The sequence below is a fragment of the Cyprinodon variegatus genome, unplaced genomic scaffold, assembly GCF_000732505.1.
Source record: "Cyprinodon variegatus isolate N-32 unplaced genomic scaffold, C_variegatus-1.0 Scaffold138, whole genome shotgun sequence".
Lineage (NCBI taxonomy): Eukaryota > Metazoa > Chordata > Actinopteri > Cyprinodontiformes > Cyprinodontidae > Cyprinodon > Cyprinodon variegatus.
The window spans coordinates 600776-621420 of NW_015150591.1; the positions used below are offsets into that span (position 1 = coordinate 600776).

General features: G+C 36.6%; 1 protein-coding gene across 3 annotated transcripts in view; it reads right to left on the bottom strand.

The window, feature by feature from the left end:
* The window catches only part of LOC107085960 (cAMP-specific 3',5'-cyclic phosphodiesterase 4B-like), a 191213-nt gene that overhangs the window by 104191 nt on the left and 66377 nt on the right, over window positions 1-20645 (bottom strand). The window contains exons 1-2 of one of the 3 annotated variants that reach the window (XM_015376658.1): window positions 10480-10697; window positions 10112-10249 (exon numbers count right to left, since the gene is read on the bottom strand). The exons of 1 other annotated variant lie outside the window; for it this stretch is intronic. In XM_015376658.1, coding sequence (XP_015232144.1) covers window positions 10112-10212 — 101 coding nt within the window. In that variant the 5' untranslated portion in view covers window positions 10213-10249; window positions 10480-10697. Of the gene's footprint in view, window positions 1-10111; window positions 10250-10479; window positions 10698-20645 lie in introns of those variants that run through there. One more of the 3 variants, XM_015376657.1, reaches the window with a different exon arrangement.

Genomic DNA, 20645 nt, shown 5'->3' on the forward strand with positions numbered 1-20645 from the left:
ACAGAAAAGTTGATCAAAACAACTTCTCCAGTGCATTTTACTACAGACATTCCTTAAAAGAAGACTTCTAAATCTTTGTTTTAACTTGACTTCACTGTAACTAATGGCCTTTGGTTTCCTGAGAAGGAAACGCTTGGGGTTTGTACAAACAGAGGATGGAAAACTATGGAAACACCTCCTGTTTTTTCAGTGTTTCTTGAGCTTTGAAATTTCTTCTCAACACTGATAGTGCTAATAATAACGGTCAAGTAGCTTGCCACGCAGGGTTTGCAGTCACTGGAAATTCTTGACATGGCAGAGGACTTAGAAACATTGAGAGGGTGCATTTGTTGAATAGGTGCTCTGTTACTTCTAAACTGATCAGCTTAGTAAGATCATAACCTATTAAACACATGAAATTCTCGTTTGCTCAACCTTGGCCCTATTCTGGCTCTACCGTTCTTATACCTCATCCAAAAATAGTTAGTTATCTTAAGCTTTTTCCTGAATTTGTGCTGCTATAGGCTTAGACTGCTGGATCACATAGGGACCAATTTTCCTCATTCTGTCTATATTCTCCCATTCTGAAGTATTTGTTAAGTTCAACTCATAACTTAATGTTCTCTCTGCTTTTTCCCATCATAGTAGCGTCATCTGGTCTGCGGTTGTTTGGGTGTGACTCCATCCAGTCTTGAAATATCAGCTGTGCTGCTGCCATCAAAATCTCGGTATCTACCTAGATATTGTATCATGGCCTTTTTTCAGTGTAGTCATGCTTCTGGACATTTATTTCAGTTAAAAGGTATTTTTTTCCTCTCCACTGTCACTACATGCATGCCCAGTGTGAAGAATTGAAAAATAGGCCTATTAAATCGGCCTCCACCTGTTAATTAATTAATGAATAATTTTAATCCTTTCAAATTATTAGGAAAATGTAGGTTCTGTATTTTTCCTGCCTCTACCTGCAGCGCAGCAAGCCTTATGTATAGCAGCTTGATAAACCATTTAGAAGGAACAGCTGGTGGGGTTGCATCGCCCCAGTACTGCAATGGATAATGGGGGAAATATAATAATATTAAGAGCTTTTATGTAACTTAAAAATAAAGCAGTATTTCTTTGCAAAATGATAAAATGAGTGTGAAAATCCTAATAAAAAAGTGCAGTACATAAATTATTCCTAGCCTTGCATTAAAGCACCTGTCCCAATCAGGTCATTTAGCTTCATGCTGCTAGTTGGAGTTTTTAAAATGAAACAAGTTTTTAGTTGAGATGCTTTGAATAGGGAAGAACAAATAATCAGATTTTTTTTTACATTGTATTTGCAAATTAATCAGAGTAATTCATGGAAAAAAAATCTCTGATTCTCTGGTCAACCTAAGTGATGCATATCTAATAAAAAACAACTTCTAAGTAAAACCATCTGGTCTGAGTTTGACCATTTATTGCTAACGGTCAAGATTCATTACATAATGTTCATATTTTAGCAACATTCTATTGGATTGCATAAATATGCATAAAAACAAATATTACACAAAGCATGGCAAGAAAGTATAAAATACTGATATATGTCTGCTTTTCTATTTTTTCTAAGATTTATCTGCAATCCTTTATAGACCCAAATTCTGATTATAGACAAATAAATTCAAGTATCTCCATAACCTTCTATCCTCTGAAGCCAAAAATAGAATAAAACTGGACTTCAACTAGATACACAATTTAATAATAGAAATGAGGCCACTGACGCAATCACTGTCTATTATACAGGCACATTAACGTACAAAGTCATCCAGTAAAATCTCTCTTTCACGATCATTTACAGTCTAAATACTCAGCTCTCGTGTTTTATGAGGAACCACAGAACAATGTTGGCTAAACGTGCACTATTAAAATGTTATGAATGCAGGGGGACATATCAGAACATTTGGGGTGAAAAGAGGAAATTAAACACACTTCTGTGGTACATGTAGTAATAAAAGCTAACAGTGACTCAATAAAAGAAGAAGGAACGTGTTTTTTGTAAATAAATTTGAAGCTCGTAAACAGCAGTGTTGCATGTGCCAGTTTTTTTCTGAAGTGTCCCACCCAAGGTCACTTTTCCTCCTTCCTCTTTATACTGTAGGACAAACATGTGACTTTCGTGACACATTGTTTGCAGAGTACTTGCACATACATAAAAAGAACATATCAGTTAATGTTATATATATGTTGTCATCAATCCTGCTTAGTTGAATTAAAATTAATGTTTGTATACTGACTTTGATAAGGCTTATACATCATAAACATTTCTATTCTGCTGTATTAATATACCTTTTTTATTTAATTTCTCCTCTCAAGTGTTAAAATCTAACTATCTTGGTTTTTTTTTACATTGAAATGAACGTTTTTCCCAGCAGTCAAAGACTTCACAACTTGAGTGTTAGGAATCCAGTTTGTGTGGCCTGTTTGTGTGTTTCCTTTTTCCACCACCAGGAGGTGCCCTGACTTCGCTGTCCCTCCCTGCACACCTGCGACTCATTGACCATTATCTGGAGGAGTATTTGAGCAGTGGGCTGTCACTACCTCAACACCAAAGTATTTGCCAGTTTTGGGTACTCTAGTCAAGCTGAGATTAGCTGAGTCCAATCTAGCTTTGTTTCTCCGAGTCTAACGAGTTCTTTGTCTTAGCTCTCCGGCAGGAAGTTTTCCTGTGTAACTGGATACCTGGACCTTCTCCCCCCTGGAAGGAAATACTGAGTTCCCACTGAGCAGGGTAGACCTCCACATGTTCCGTTCAAGTACCAATCGGAAATCCGAGTGACAGTCCACTCCATTACTCCTCCGGATCCAACGCTTGTCTACCTGTCCGCACTCCAACATGTGCACGTTTCACTGGATGCGACACACAGACTGGATTCAAGGACTAACCAGACCCCCCACAAACATGAGTTCCATTCCTGCATTATCTAAGAGCATCCAAGATTCCCACGGTCCCTGAACTGATCTCTGAACCTCCCTTCTCACTTCCAGTTCCGGTTCACCAGCTCACTGAGTACCAGATCCTACTCCTGTTGACTTCCACAATAAACCTGTTAAACTTTTACCGTGCTCTATGAGCGGTTTCTCTACATGTGGGTCAGATTCGTAAAACCGATCATGACATTGAGAAGTGAATCTTTTGGCCAGCTGAGGTGGTCTGAATATTTAGTTGACTGAAACAGAGCTAAAAGTAAATATTTCCTGCAGACTTGTTGAAATGGGCTATATCATGCATAAACAATGTCTTTGAGGTTTTAGCTATGTTATGATGCAATTGCTTAGTAAAAATCAAGCACAAAGTTGTATTTCTCTTTATTCATGCCCTCTGAGTAATGCTCATGAGTTCTGGTGTCTGAGCAGACACCCTTTCCTGTGCTGTGAAAATAAACGGTTGGAGAATATCTATGAACGAATGCCCCCTCGATTAAGGACCCACTTTAACTATGCTTTGCCTGCATCGGAACCAACGCCTACTTGCTCCAATCAAGACGGGGTAATGGCAGCATCTGTTCTTTTTTGGCTACTGTCTGAGAGGTTGTGTTACTACCTGATCTGTCCCGGAAGCACGATCCGTTCTGCGCATGCGCCATCAGCTCATTTGGGCATCCAGATACACATCAGGGTTGCCCTCGATTTTATTTTATTAAAAACACCTAAATGACATTTTTCCCTCCCCAAAAACAGTAAGTGCATTAAAATATGACATGTTAGAGTTAATAATGTAATAATGTGTTTACTGAGAAAACAAGTGCCTTAAAATCCTTTCTGTTTATCAGTCATCTCTGCCCGGTCTGTACCCGAAATAGGATCCTACGCTACTTCTGGTGGCTAACTTTTTCAGCTTTAAACATAAATCTAGTCTTTTTAAGTTTTTTTTTCTTTGTTTTTGTTTCTTTTTAACTTTATGCTATATAGTGCTTAATCTAAAGAAAGAAACACCTAAAATGCAGATAAACATGGTTTTATCATATTTTGCAGGACTGCTCTGAGCATGTCCCACGATGACGTCAGAGAAGCTGTTTAATGAAGAAAATGTAAAAAGCTTTAAATGATCTCACAAAAGTCATAAAACATTTTTCAAAGATGTGTATTAGCATTCTTTAGTGAGTTAACGATAGAAATAAGTCATTTTAGTACCATAATTACATTATGTATGGACACCCGGATGTGCTTCCGGGGCGGATCACGTAGTGGCAGGCTGTACAAATGGTTTACGATATAAAAAAGAAAACAAATATCTCCCCTACACAGTTTTAAAAAAAAATAATATCATACACATGGAAGGTGTTTTAAAATGGATTTACAACACCTTTTTTAAAAATACAGCATATGGCTCAAGTAAATACGCAATGGTCGCACATGTGTGACACAAAGCAGCAAAATTTATGGCACACCTTGATGCACTTGAGGTTAAAATCAGTTTTTTCATGTACACACCTGGCTCAAAACCAGAGCGTTCATGCCATCTTCACTTTGGCCAGGTTTATTTAGGATCATTCATGTTTATTTGTGGTTGAAAGGCACAACTGCATAAAAATGTCCTGCTGTTTTCCAGATATCCTGGCTTGTGTGGAGAGACTCTGAGTTGTGAAAATCTACATTTTGGCCTTGGGAGATCCTTCACTTTGTTCACCCTTTAAAAGCAGAGTTAAATGCTGATGTCATGACCCAGACATAACATCGCTTTAAAGGAAATTTTTTTTTGGGGGGGTTAAAAAAAAAAAAAAAAAAATTCTCTTTCATAACAAATTAGTCCACAGTGCCAGAGATTAGTGCCAGAGCCATTATTTCATTACATATTTGCCTATAGGTGATTCTAAGGGGCTTAAAAAAACATAAAGTAGGTCCTTTAAATAAAACCAACTAACAACATGCACCGGTGATGCAACATCAGATCACACATAGCTCTGGACAATGTAAAATTTTTCAGTTATTTAAGTTTTTATCCCATTTTCTGATTGTTGATTTCACATTTCATGGTAAGACTTTGTAAAAGTTTGAATTTAGCTCAGAATGAGGATTTTGTATTAGTTTGTAAACAGACTTTTTGGTCAGGATTTTATGAGGGCTTCGGTTAAATTAACTCCATCTGTTGTTTTTGACCAAATGATTTTGGTTTTTTGTCATATCCTCCTTCTAACAAAACCCCTTTCCCTAATTATATATTTCACACTGTAATTAAAGTTTTGATTTTAATATTATTCTATTGATTGCTGTAGTGATCGCTGTTTGATCATCTCAATAGAGTCATTGGAGACCTACTGCTGGTCAATATTAATATTGAATATTATATTAAAAATATTTTATAATAAAACATATAATATAAAATAATTATTATTAAGAGATAATGAGTTGAATACTGAGACATTCATATTCTAAAAAAATTGATTGATTTATATGGGGGCCCTCAGGAAAAGCCTTAAAGTGATTTTATTTCATAAAGCATATTTTTATTTCTTAACATATTTTGTGTGTTCTTACTTTTTGCTTGACAGTATTGGAAAGTTAAAGTAAAGGCTGACAGCCATTATCAAACATCCACGTTAGACAAGGACGTCATTAAGATACTTTTAAGACAACCAATAGCTACTCTCCTTATGGAGAGTCGGCAATGTAAAAGTTGGGTGTGATGTGTGAAATGTAAAGGAATAAATAAAATAAAAAAACTCATATTATAGTAGAGTATCATTTAAGCTCACGCAAATACTATTTATCAACCTGCTAAAATGCATGGGTATCTGCTTATTTAACCTAGCTATTTATCTTAGCAAGGAAGATAACTGGCCTGAGGATGTATTGAGTTGCAAAGGTTTAATCAGACTAGGCCAAATTTCATCTAAACAACAAGAGAAAGAAAATAACTTAATAGTTTAATTTTATACAAAAAACAGTTAGGAACAGCAACTACTGTAAACTACGGTTACAAGCTACCCAAAGGTAAATTGGTTACAGATAAACATAAAGAAGCACAAGATTGTACATTTTCATTCTATTAACTGGCCTTCGTTTCAATAATAAACATCACAAAATCAGATTGAATCTTTTTCGTCTCCTTTAATGATTTACCCTGACTTTATGGTGCTTCAAACCGGTCTTTAAGATTTAATAGAGCATTTGAATGAATGAATGAATGAATGAATGAATAAATGATTACTGTATTTCGGTTTAAAAACAAAAGCTTAAATAATAATTTTTACAGAAGAATCCATCACAAAGCAACCGAAAAAGGATTAGGCTGAAGCCCCAAGGCTCATATTTGCCTATCCCGTACCATCATAACAATCTTTCACAATAAAACATTGGTACTAATACATAATTACAATCAAACTCAGTCAAATTTCATTGTAACCTTTTATACTTTCTTATTGGCAACTAATATAGAGTCACATATTTATTTCATCGTTTAGTCCATCCCATAATTTTGCATCCAAAACTGACACACATCTGTATTTCTAAAATTTTTACAAAAAAAAATAAAAAATACACCTACAAAAGCTTTTAGGGTCTCCATGGCAGCATCCCCCTAACCACTGACGTAGGCCTAAAACTCCCAAAACCCTGCCTAATCATCAGAGGCACCCACCACAGTCCCCATCGCCTTCATTCTTGTGATCTTCCCAGCTATCAGTAGTATTGCTTGTAATTATCAACTTGTCATTAACTTAATTGACATAATCACCATCATCATCAGCTAATTTACTGCTCTGCAGCAGCAGCTAATTTCAGCTTTAGTCATTCACAGAAACAACAGAAACAGAAAAATCCCAAACCACATAACCGCAGCAGCCTGGTTACACTACAGTTTGTGTATATGGATCTCCTCAACAACACGTCAAATGATGACTGAAGGCTCCTGTGAATAAAATAAAGCTAAACCGCAAAACTATTTAATGCACCTCTGCTCCACCCATGGACAAGCAAGCACAAAACACTACTACTAAGTCCCGCCTTTGAAAGAGAAATGGGTCACCAAGCTGGAAAGGTTTCAACTTAAAGCCTCAGGGCTATGTGTGCAATACATATTTCTGGATCATAAAAAATATATTTACAAAACGTTTTAGAAAAGCTTTAAGGCAGGTAGGCGTTTTACAGCTCGCACTGCAAAAGTTGAACAAAACTGTCTTCTGTAGCATAATTTATAACCCATGACACCACATAAAACTGTGTTTTTATCCCAAATTTGACCTGGTTTTCTAAATCAAAACTAAAAAATTTTCAAAGCCAGAATATTTCATAAATTCTGTCTTCATGGAATAAAACTGATCATAATAATCAAGGCATTCATAAAACCACAAAACACTTTGTTACCAGCAAAGGAGAGATAATCTTTGGGATTATGCTATATAAATATGGGTCACTGATCAAAATATTTGGTTTAGCTTCTGTGAGATTAACTGTCCTGGTTGGGTGTGTAAGAAACTGTCTGGGATATATACTGCACACTTAAGACAAATGCATTCAAACAGTAATCGTTGCATATGTGCAAATATGTAAGAAGTTAACAAAACCACATTTGTTCACAGAGCAACTGCTAATATAATATTCAGAAATCTCATGCGTTTTTTATTGACCTCCTCTAATTTTTAAGACATGCAGCAGAGTACAATATGGGATCTGTGAACTTCTCTTTTTTTAAAAAGAGGCCAGTACTTTCCACAGGAAGTCTACAGTCACAGAGGTGGAACCTACTCAAACAGAGGTGGGATGTTTAACGTCTCCTGAACCCAACAGCTACAGATATCCATGAAAATACTCTAAATAAAGTATTATGGCTTTAGAAATGAAAGCACATACTGAGTACTTTGTGTTAGAACCAATGAAGTAACACTAGTTGATTTCCAGTCCTTTAAAGGGGCAAAAGGGAAAGATATTTGATTTAAACAGAGACCCTTTAGGTCATTTTGCACAAATGTCTAAAGCTTTGCAAATATCAACACTTCATTATGATGAGTCTATATTTATCCATTTCTTGTTCAGCTTTTTTTCCCCTGTATGCCATCTGAGCTGGATTAACTATAGTCCTCTTGGGGTGAGACCCAGCCTAGTTTTTCTCCTGGTTTATTTCTGCCCTGATACAGTCAACATGCATCACTTCTCCTCATCTCTGACTTCCTGTGCTTCCTACATACTAAACCTAAGCTTTAAAAGCCCCTAAAGCGACTCCAACTTCAGTCTTCCTTAATTCCACTCCCTTCCTTGTGTTTTTCCTGGTAATTAAATGTATTGTATTTATATAGTGGGGCTTATTAAAGTTATTACCAGCTGGTTCAATCCAAAGAACTACAACCTGATTTAATTACATTGAGTCGAATTAAACTTTGCCTCAAATTGTTTCATTTGATGCCTATGAATAAAAAGGCAGACATCAGAGACAAACTTTAAAAATGAATATAATACAGATTAATAAGGTGGAAATAATTAAGTTGTAATTATTGTTACAGTCAAAGTATTGTTGATTTTTTTTTAGGTGTGCTTTATTATTATATCTCTACAACAGTAATTAATAAGCAAATAAAATCATACAGTTTACTTTTGGTTAAAATTCAACAAGCTGGATTAAATGTAAGCCAAAACATCAATATCCTGTTATTTCATTTAGTGTAAAATGAACGATCTAATCCTCTGAAAACTACTGTTCAGAAACATAACAGCTTATACTAGCATTGACTGGAGTTTTGATCACTGCAGCCTACAGGTCCACTCATCCTCCAGCCAATTTGGTTGGAGCCAGATTCAAGCATTAAAACACTTTTTGGATTGCAATAGACTGATACATCAGTCGGCCACCATTTTTTACTGATATTAGCATTTTTTACTTTTATAGGTATTGGCAGATATGTTGATGAAGCCATACCCTTAGATATGCAGTGCATGCATTGTTGCTCCCCTGCATTAATTATTATTCTTGATATTTCTTTTGATTTTTTTAATAGACATTCCCTTCTTGTTTCAATCGAGACTCATGTAGCATTTTTTAATATTGCGTCCTATCTAAAATGGAAGAAAAAACCTCACATTTTTAGCAGCAAATATTGTTGATTGGTTAGACAGATGTGAAAATAATCTTCTTTAGCCTTAAAAAAAAAAAACTGAACTGGCTGAAAGTTTTTGAACTTGACTGGAGATCATATAGTTGCTTTCTTACTTCACCTCATAAAAACATTCACAACTCATTAACAGCCCCTGCCTATAAATGACACGGTCTGAAAGACGCCAAGCCCTAAAACGTTTAAGGGGGAATTACTTCTTTGAGTTTAAGTTAAAGGTTTATTTGAATACAGAATTTGTCAGATTGCATTGAAATGTTTTTTTCAAAACACAAAGCTTTTTAAGTTGAATCCTGTCAAAAAAAAACAAAGTTAGAGCTTTGCTACCCAAGCTTTGACTCACCAGAACAAACCAAAAAGAGATTATTGTATCTCCAGGGAAGGGTTTGGAAACTTTTACCAGAGAAAAAATTTAAGAAAGGCTGACAAAGCAGCCTGCATGGCAACAAAATCAAATAAAGTAACAGCTAAAGGCTAATTCCATTACAGACCCTTCAATGTCATCATTTGTTCTACTTTTGTGTTTACATCCTTCAGGTCATCTGGTCACCAGTGTGCCACAGAGAAGCGACTATATTTAAACCACAGCTAAAAAAAAAAAGCCATGATAATAAACAAATCCTTGAAACACTTCCAGAGTCATTTGCATGGCTAAAAAGTTGACTCTCTTTACTCCACAAACACAACACTGTCTGAAGCAATCCTCTGTGAAAAAAAAAAAAAGCCCTGCTGCACGCTGAAACATGTCAGCTTGCACTTGTTAGAGTTTCTCACCAAAACAGCATTAGTGTGCATTTAACATCACATCTTCCAAGTGTTATTAAGGGTGTTAACTTTTGAAATAAGTCAAATGCTCAATGATATAGAAATAAGGAAGTAAGGATTTTTTTTATACACATTGACAGAGAAACATACAGAGAGAAGGCAACCCAGTGACTTTTTGAAAGAGGACAAAAAGTTAGTGCAGAATTTAGAAGTCATAAAGAAATAGACACTGCGTAAAGAGACATAATAAAAAGCATAATACTGCATAGCAACATAAAGGTGTGTGTGATGAACCATTTGCTAACCTGTGAGGATGGCTGTGATTTGTGGCATGAAGTTTCCTGATGACCTCCTCACTGAAGTCAAAATGAACTCTTGCTCTGGCACAGGGTGAACGCCGGTACATTTCCCCGACACAAGCATGCACTTCAGCACACACTACCCTGCACATATCATCGCACATACAACCAAAAACATGTCAAAATAATCCTAAAGCATCCCACACACCCTAAACAGCCAATAAATGTCACAGACTGCCGCACACAGCACCATTAACCATAACAGCCAAAGTAAAGTGGATACCTTATACTTAAAATAAAATAAATAAATGCCTAAATCATTCAGCACAGCAGTAGAAGACTCAAGCATGCTCTGGCATTCACACCACTGTTACCTATAAACCCCTTTCTATAAAGTTTCTCAGCAGATCATCCAACAGCCACACTGTCCGTGGTGCTAAACAGGCAGAGAATAGGAGTCCGTACATCTTCACACACTCGATCTCCTGCTACACAAAACAACAATGTCAGCAGCAGTCCACATGTCACGTCACAAAACTCTTTCATCCCGTTTCACACTGGATCACACTCCACTCTCTCTCTGAGCTCTCTTTACGGATTCTTCTTCTCGTCATAGACTATACTTCCTCCCCATGCTGTGTGTGTAAAGGGGTGTGTGTAGGGATGTGTGTGTGTGTGTGTCTATGGGGAGCTCTGTTCCCTTCAGGCGGCCCGGCAAAGTAAGGAGGAAGCTTTGAATTGTGGAGTGGAGTCGCTGGAGAGGAGTCATAACTCATCCACTGCTGACAGCCTTTAATTAATCCTGTATCATTGCAGTACACACTGAAGCATAATGAGGCAAACAGAGCAACACAACATATGAAGTGATCAAACTGTGGTGAGATAAGTCGGCTAATTTCCCATGAAATTTCTTCTCAAAGCCCAAAATTCATCTGCCATGTACATAAAGTACAACACAGGATGTTTCACTTGACCTGCCGTAGTGGGATAAATACGTTTATGGATATTGGTTAGGATTTCAAGGTGTAGTTTAAGATTTATTTCTAACATTTTGGTTTAATAAAGTTGGATTATTCAGATTTATATTATTAGAAAAATGTTTAAAAAAAGGAAGTCGGGCTCAGGGTGTAACAATTAGTGCTTTCAAATACTACTACATTTTAATTAGACCATGGGAACATTTCACAAAAAGACCCAGCAAATGCTTATTTTTCTGATGAAACTGTGAATCTGCTTTTTAGAAATAAACTGATAAAGTGAAAATGTGCATCTTTTGATTTTTAGTTCCTCACAAAATCACTAGAAGCACCTAAATATATAATACTACAATTATCTCAACATTTAACAGCTTACTAATTTATGAAAGTTAATAAGTTGAGCAGTTTAAAGTTATTACAAAATAAAATGTAATTGTAAAAATTAAAATGTCATCAGCTTTATTTTGTTTTTCTCCAATATCCAAACAGGGAGATATTTAACAACCAGGTCCACCTTAAATGTCAGTCTGTGTGAGAACTGGGTGGCATCTGGTGTCATCTCAGGGGGCCACTGTGCCTGTTCATACAGGAAACGCTATTCAGACCAATAACAGCTCAGTATATGGAAAGTACACTTGTCATATATAGCAGAACACAACGAAATGTGCTGATAAAAGAAATTGAAAAATCAATGATTATAGTAAAGCAAAAATTTAAATTACACAGGGGCATTTTATTTACGCTATAAATACATAAAAAATACATTAAAAAAAATGATAATGTCCTACCTTAAGGAAACAAAAACACAAAAGTAGTTCTTTAATAAACGTGCATGCTTTATTCCTAATCATGTGTCTTAGCATCACCACACTGGATGAAAATCTCCATTTGCATAATATATATTATAACGTTGCAAAGCACATAAAGTTATATATCAAACTGAACACTTAATCATGGGCATCTGAATTACCTAAGCTAGTGCAGCAACTAGCCCAGAATGAAGGACAAAACCTGTTTTTACTCCCACAATGTTTGTGTACAAAAAAACAACTTTTTTTTCTGCTTTTACCATACAAACTAAAAGCTAAATATTAGAAATAAATTCCAAATTGTAGTTTCAGTCTGAAATAATTTGTGCCACAGAGCCTGCTTCAGAAATTAAGTTTCAACTCAGCAGTATGCAGCTAATTGCAAATGTTAGTAATTAAATCTTATCTTCAGGTTTTACACAGTAGAGCCTCTTTATTGCTTACCTCTCCTCCCTGCATATATGGAGGGAAACATGAAATTATAGTATAGAGATGGATGCTGCTCAGACTCTGGCTGACCCTTTTTCTTCGTAATAAATTTTAAGTGGTTGCCTTTAGGCAGGGTTCTTGAATTATAATGGATCAGACATAAAAAAAAAAACAGGAAATGTCAAATAGATTTTGATGCTGATTGAATGAGAAAGTTTTAAATTTCACTCCTTCGAAGAGAAGATTGTTAAGTTGGGGGAAAACCGCACTGGGTAACAACCCCAGGTGTTTCTGAAACCTAACATCAGGACAGGACAAGCAGGCTGCCTAATTACTTATCGGAGCATGAGACATAAGGATGACACATAAGGCAAGCACTCAGACAACCGCATATGGGGAGGAGTCCCAACTCTGAGAGCGAAACCTGAATAGCTGCTACTGTACACACAGACACACACAGATCACATGGCTGCTTTTCAATGAAAACAAAACCGATAGAGGAAGAACATATTATGGTGGCCAGAGGGCGGTCTGTGCATTGCATGACAAGAGAAAGGACAGAGATCCTTAGGGTCTAAAATGGGAAACCAGAGGTGAAGAACATATAGAAAGCCTTTCACTTCTTTTCTCATTTTCCACAAAGCGTGGCATAAATGTAAAAAAACAAAAGTCCTTAATCACATCTGACATTTTACCATAAGCAGACATTGAATGTTGTAGATTTTAGGACATAAAAGCAGAAAAAAAAAATGTTGAAGTGAAAATATTACCTATAGACACCTCGATATAGCTACGCAATTAAATAAGCCTTCCATCAAGATTTTTCATTTTTTATTATTAGTAGTGGGGGAGCTAGATTTTATTTCTTGCGGGCCTAAGGAGGAGGGAAATCATTTGTTTCTAAACATTTGATATATTTAAGTACATGTTAGGCACAAACCAGATAAGTTTTGTGTCTGTAATATACTATTTTAAACGATATAAAAAATAAATCTATGATACAACTCTGCATGTGTCCATATGTGGGTGTTTTAATCAATAGATGATCAAATATCCTGAAAACAGGGAGGCAAACTAGAGTGCTATAGAAGTATAGACCATTTATCACTGCAAAAAATTTAAATCTAAATAAGTAATTTTTTCCTAAACTAAGTGCACTTGTTCTTGAATTGAGGAGGTAAGTGAGACACTTTGCCAATGGAACAAGACAATTTACATTTAAAATAAGAAAAAGCAATGACATTGTCTTATTACAAGTGAATTTTATGTAATTATCTTATTCTAAGAGTAAAAATACTCATTCCATGGGTAAATCATCCCATTTACCTACTAACATTAAGGTAAAATACGCTTGATTTAAGGAATTTTATTTATTTATAGATTGTTTTTGCAGTGTACCATATACGCCATTGTTGGTGCAGAATTAATTAGATGTTTTTTTTTCAAGATTTTGAAAATTGACTTTTTGAAATTGACCAGAGAAATAATTTTCGGCTAAAAAAAAGTAGCAAAGTTTAACCAAAAATTACATTTCGCTTAGGTGATTTTTACTTTTAGTTGAGTAACATTTTAAACTGGTAACCTTGTATGCAAATAAAATTTTTATCCAATATACTGTACTTTTATTCTATGCTCTTTAACCCTTTGCATAGGACCAAGTAATACACAGCAATTATCTGTTGCTGTAGAATATGAATCATCTGCAGGTGAGGGCAACCAGGGGGGGTTCAGTGCCATCCCCTGCCATCCCCCCAGCTCCAACTATGGTTGACATGGGTTCAACTCCTCCTTTTGCTAGTGACCAATCAATATTTTACCATTTTGTTACGTTTCGTTAGTCTTTAAGTTATTTTATGGCCTGCAAGGTAATCATGAATCATAAAAAAAACATTTAAAATTTTCAAATTCCACATGTGATCAAAGTTACGGAACTCTTTATCTTAGCTGTGATCATTGCTCAGGCCCTTGATCAATCTATAATGACTACCTACTGCTTCCTAAAAGGTATTAGTATGTAACAACATTTCCTTAGAGTGTGAAGAGAATACAGAAATTTGCAAATGTCTGCAGTCAAAGCAGGTATAAAACTTCTCACTGACTAATGTGAATGAATTTATGGTTTGTACAAGATGTCCAGCAATATACCACACCATTTCATTTAAGGGTGCTGTGGATCTAACTAAAACATTAAATGTGTCAGGACTCCAGTTTTTGTGTTTGTCTGTTTGTCTTGTCTTTGTGTTCTCCCGTTCACCACCAGGAGGCGCATGGTTCCGGTTCGCCTCCTCACACACCTGCGAACGGTTACCTCCTCACCAGGACTGCACTTAAGCTGCTGGTTGCCACTACCTCGACGCCAGAGTGTTTGCCAGTTTGGGGTGCTCTATCCAAGCCTTGTTTATGCTGAGTCTAATCTGAGTTTTTGCATTTCGAGTTTTTGTACTCTAGTCAAGCTGAGATCACATTGAGTTTGACATAGTGCTTGTCTCCCTGAGATTCAACTCTGTTTGTTTTTGCCTTTCGGCAGGAAGCCTTCCTGCAAACTGAACCTTTCTGGATCGCCTCTCCCAAGTGAGATCAAATAAGTCTTACACTGAGCGACGGATTCCAAACAGGAGGTTTGGATCCACCAAACTATGAAGACGCTGAGATCAGTCACTGAGTAAGGAAATCATCTTCACCACGACCCGTTCAAGTACCACAGGAAAACTGAGTTGCAACCAGCGGCTGCATCATTCCACTCCACTCTGTCCGAGTCCTGGGTAAACCCTGTTCCGCCCTCCACCGAATCAGACAAACTCTGGAAGACCAACACACAGACTGGAGTGAAAGAGTCTCCACTTCTCAGGAAACTTGAGTGGCAACAAATCCTCTCCTTCAAGATTAACAACCCCAATTTCCCACTGAGCCTGAATCTAACAGTCTGTCTTCCCCTCGTCTTCCAGTTTCCTGCTGAGCAGAGTTCGGAGAAACTCTGCACCGAACTCAAGAAATATTTCAATAAAACCCATCGAACTTTTACTCTGTGTCTCTCTGTTTGGCTTCACTGCATGTCGGTCTGAGCTTTAGATAAAATCATGACAAAATGTATGAAATGTTGATGATTCAACATGACCAGCATCTACAGAGAGGACGTGGAGAACCTTGGAGCAGCTTGGACCTAGAAGGAAATGATTGCAGATTTCAGAAGAAATCGACACAATCGCTCAACAGTTTACATGAAATACACTCCAGTAGATCTAGTAACCGGGGCAAAATGCTTAGGGGGTGCTCTGGTGAAGAGTGGACAGCAGTTCCTGCACACGTTTCAATGACTGAGAGGGCCTCACTCCCCTCCATCCTGACCACACTGTACAGAGGAACCATTGACAGTTTACTGACCAGCTGCATCTCTGTGTGGTCTGAACGTTGCAATGTTGCAGAGAGCAAGGCTCTCCTAGGTGGTCAGGGTGGCAGAAAAATTACTGGGACTTCTCTTCCCTCTGTCCAGAACATGGTATAAAACTTGCTGTGTGGTCCAGAGGAATAGCATGGAGTCGACTCACCAACACAACGGACCACTAGTCTGTGGGAAGAAATGTCACAGCATCCTTTGGAGAACCCCAGACTCTTTTCCCCAAAATATGAGACTATTAAACTGTGAAACCTGAACTTCTCCATTAGGTTGAACATAGTTATATCAAGTGATGGTGGGGGACTCCAACCAACAGACTGACTACACACTACTGGTATAAGGATGGTGAAAGCTTAAAGGGGAACACCAGTTTTTTTTTTACATTGGCCCCTTGATTTTACATTATTCCATCATGTTCTACTCACCCATAGTAGTTTTGCATCATTTGGAGCCGTTCCGGATATTCCGTTAGGTTATATCCAAGTATCGTCTTCCTATGGGCAACGAGTTGAAGGCAGAAACTAAACTGTTCATAATTTATTCTGTATGGTACGCCAGCATTCATAACATCTAGGCGAATCACTGTCCCCCAGACATCCGCGGTTATATTTAATATAAATATGGACTTTATTTCTAATTAGGAAAAGCTTTTACCTTAACTACAGTAATCATTCCATCATTAAATTTACCAATAACAATGTAACATGAACATAGTAATGACTGAGTGTCCTTTCTGCAACCATTGAGATTCTTGCAAACAGAAATAAGGTTGTCAAAAGTATTGTTATCAGAAAACTGTGTTCAGATACTAATTAATTTGTCATGGTATTATATATCATGCTGAGTGTTGTTTGCATATTTATGCTGTTGTTAATTTTGGATTTCTGGGTTACTTATTTTGCTGATTTTTCAACTAGAATTTGCAATTCTGTTGAGAAAGCATTTTCCATAATTACATTAAAAAAGGTGAGTTTTTCCATGTTTTATTTATTTTTATTTTTTTTGTGCATGCCTTTAAGTTTCTGTTTTGTTTTTTTGTTTTTTATCCCACTGGTGCTGAAAATAGTTTTCCTGGATATCAATATTGAGTTTGAAATGTTAGTATCGGAAACAACCCTAATATGAAGACAAAAAAACTAAACAAAAAACAACATCAAAACAAAACCCAGAGCTTTGCATAACTGATGAGGTTAAAAAAATAAAAATAAAACAAATACCTAAACATCCAACAGACTCTATGGTGATATTAAACAAAGGTCTTCTGTGTTATTTAGCCTGGCTTTGTTTAGTTTCAGTTGTTGACCCATTTGTGATGCCAAAACATTCAAACCCTTGGCAACACAACAAATACTACAGACATCAGGTATCTGTAGAGGTAGATCCTCTTAATAACCATTTAACAGTTGGGTGAGGCAAGCTTTAAATTATTAACATACCTTAACAAGTTCAACTGAAATCCTCTGGGCCTTCCCTCTCCAATTTGAAAACATTTCTGTAAGTCTTCTCCATCACCACTAGATGGCACAATTACACTGCACAGCTAATATTGGCAGTAGCAACATATTATGTGCACTACAATGGCCACAAGATGGCAGTGTTGCACCTAAACATTTCACTGAGTTTGGCATAGATAAGCTCCGCTATCCACGTCTACAGAAAGTAGAATGCATATTGCATGATACAGACTAAAGAAAAGCACAAAGAGTGTGCAGCACACTTCATGTAAGCATAGCTCTTTTTTCTCTATGTTTGTGTTGGCTTAAAATGGCAGTGGTAACACAGATGATGGAGAAGCTGCATTGTTGGCAATGGAAAAGGTGCTGTAATTGGAAGCTGCTGTCTTGTAATCCGACAATATAATTAGCAATTACGATGATTGGAAGGTGTGTTGGACTACAAAGCAATTACACTGTAGCTGTACATTGTAAAACACAAATCCGCAAGCCCAACAGATAGGAAAATGTTGCCGCAATTAATGCTTTCTAATTTAACTAGCTTTCAGAATTGAACATGTAACAAGAAATGCATTTAATTATATTGTAAACACTGTCTAAGCTTGAGTGGCTTGACATTATTTCAATCTATGGTTTTAATGAGGTTTCATAATAAAAACAAAGACCAATAATGAAATAATTACATATGCACTGTCAAACTGTTGTTATTATGCAGATAAGTACAAAAAAATGGATTTAATAACAGTCTTTATCTTAAAGAAGCACGACGAAGAGCAGCAAACAAAACCACAGCTGTTTGTGGCTTAACCTGGCAAACACAGCGTCACTTCTGATGTCAACACTTTTCTTACATATGCAAACACACACACAATGTCCCATTAAGTCAGGATCAAACAGCATGCAGTTTTCCTGAAAATGGTTTAAATATAAACTTTATAAAGGAAAGCAGCAGGATCGAGTTTATAAGGGCAGACTGGCTGAAAGGCAAATATCAAACCGATGAAAGGTGACAGGAATGATAAAGGGGGGATCCAAGATCAATATTATAATCAAATCCTCCATCTTCTCTGTAAGGTTATTATTTCGCAGATTCTAAAGACTGATACTGTAGAAATGAACTTTATCTTTTGTTAAAGAAGAAAGAAAAACACATAAGAAAGAGTGAGATAAAACAATGTATAATCTTTAGTGTGGTCGATTCTATGTGATGTCAATTTTGTTTAACAACCAATCTTTGGCATTTGTCGAGAATACCCTGTGAATGAGTCACTGAAATCAAATTATCCTACAGTGTATGGAGAGGATTTTTTTTTTTTTCGAGAGGCAATGACCAGGGCACCATAATCTTGATGAGAGAACAGCAGGTTTCTTAAAGCATTTCAAGCGTTCATGGCGATTTCTAACTAACCTTCTGTGTTGTCAAACCAGACCTCAGAGAAGGGATCAGCAATCATCTGCAAAATGTAAAAATATCTCTAAAAATAAAAGTTAAATGTTTCTTTTGACAAGAAACAAAGTAAATACTTCTCTTCGACTCCCAAGGAGCCGTTTCTTCTCTAAGACAGTTTTGCAAAGAAGGGTTTATTGAAGAAGTTTTAAAGATGGGATGACTGAAATTGCTCTCCTGTCATTAATTGCCATCAATAGGAGAATCTTGAGATGTTTAGATACTGATGATTAAAAATAAAGCAGTTTTTTTTTTTTTTAAGAAAATGCTCTTTTCAGTTTTGTGCTCATATCATAGCTGGAAGTGTGACGTCACTCTGGGACTCTTGGCTAGCCAATATGGCAGAAATACACAAGGAAACAGATAACGAAAGCAACATAAATACTTTCAGTATGAATCTTTGCCAAGTGAGCCAATGTCAATTGATGATGAACAGAATGCAACTACTGCCCCATGCGGACAAGCCTGACACCTCTTCAGCCAGCTGAGGCATTCAGCAGCTAAGGTGGTTGCTATGGCACATTATTAGATTTGGCTAAATAATTTGATATAGTTTTTTGGGGTCGCCATGACAAAATGAAAGCTCCACTCCTCTTATTAACTTTCACCAAAAAAATTCTCATTATTAACTTAAATGTATGAAAACTCATCATACTGTAAGCAACAACAACAAAAAAAGGCTATTCTAGTTTATTGAATAAAATCAATATCCTCAAAAGGAAGCTATTTCCATAAAGTTTATTAATAAACTACGTGGTTTGGGGGATACACCTAGTTCTTCATTGATTCCTTTTTTTTCCCATTATTCTGTGCTTACATTAACCCTTTAAAGCCCGATCCAAGAATAAAACAAAAATGAAAGTTTTTTTTTTGGTTTGAATTCCTTATTTGGCCTTTTAACAAAATATGTAAAAAGAAAAAACAGAAATACATTTTTGTTATTAATAATTTATTACTATGCGATAAGTCAAGATTATTTTTTGTGTAGTCTTCTACTGGCTGTTATCAGGTATATCTGATTGTGTACAATAGGATTTTGAGCAAAGTTTTTACCATTAAATTATGCAAAAGGTGTCAGACGCAAAACATTTCAGAAAACGTATCTATCAAATATGATACATTTGGAATTATAGGGTTAACTCTAATGTTCTCTACACTTTAGGTAAAACTAAAATAATTCCGGGAACTAGCGTCGGCGAGTATCTACTGCAAAAACAATCAAGCCTATTCCCAAGTGTGTGGTGCTATGGAGCCTACAAAGGGAAACTCTTAATGTGGAACATTTATTGGAGCAATAGCCACACTACACCCTCAGCCCCTCTATGGAGTATGTACTTGTTAGAAGTGGAGTAGAGATTCAAGTGTGGGGGTTACAAGCGTGAAGAATTGGAGAACTTGAACAGCACAGATTATGTCATCCAATTGCCCTCTGCCTATAAAGTGCGACTCAAAATGTAGAGACCTGTTATCTAGTCACACGTGTGGTATAGTAAAAGAAAAATAATTTCAATAATTACACTTAAAAAGATAATTCTTCAGAACAGGCACAGGAGATTAAACATTTCTCTAAACATTCCTGGAATTTTCTTTTTTGCCAAATACTGTATGTCAAATGTAGCAATGCATTGTGGCTAATATACTGTTACTGGCTCATAGCTGGTAGGGTGGCAACCCACTTTAGAAAATAAGACAAACTATGCACTTGAATAAATCAATGGGGACGTGCAATTACAGTAAGGGTGGAAGTGTGAATATTGGGAACCAGGTATGGTGCAAAACAGAGAAACAAGACTGACGTTTTAACACATCAACACTTGTGCAAAGTGTGTGCACATGTGTTGTCATTTTCTGTCACGCTTTAATCCCTGCTATGATCAGGAGGGGTGCTGGTGCCTATGTCCTGGTGTCTACGGGTGAGAGGCGGGGTACATCCGTGACAGGTCGCCAGTCCATCGCAGGGCAACACAGAAACATACAGGACAAACAATCATTCACACACACACTCACCCCTAAGGAGAATTTAGAGAAGT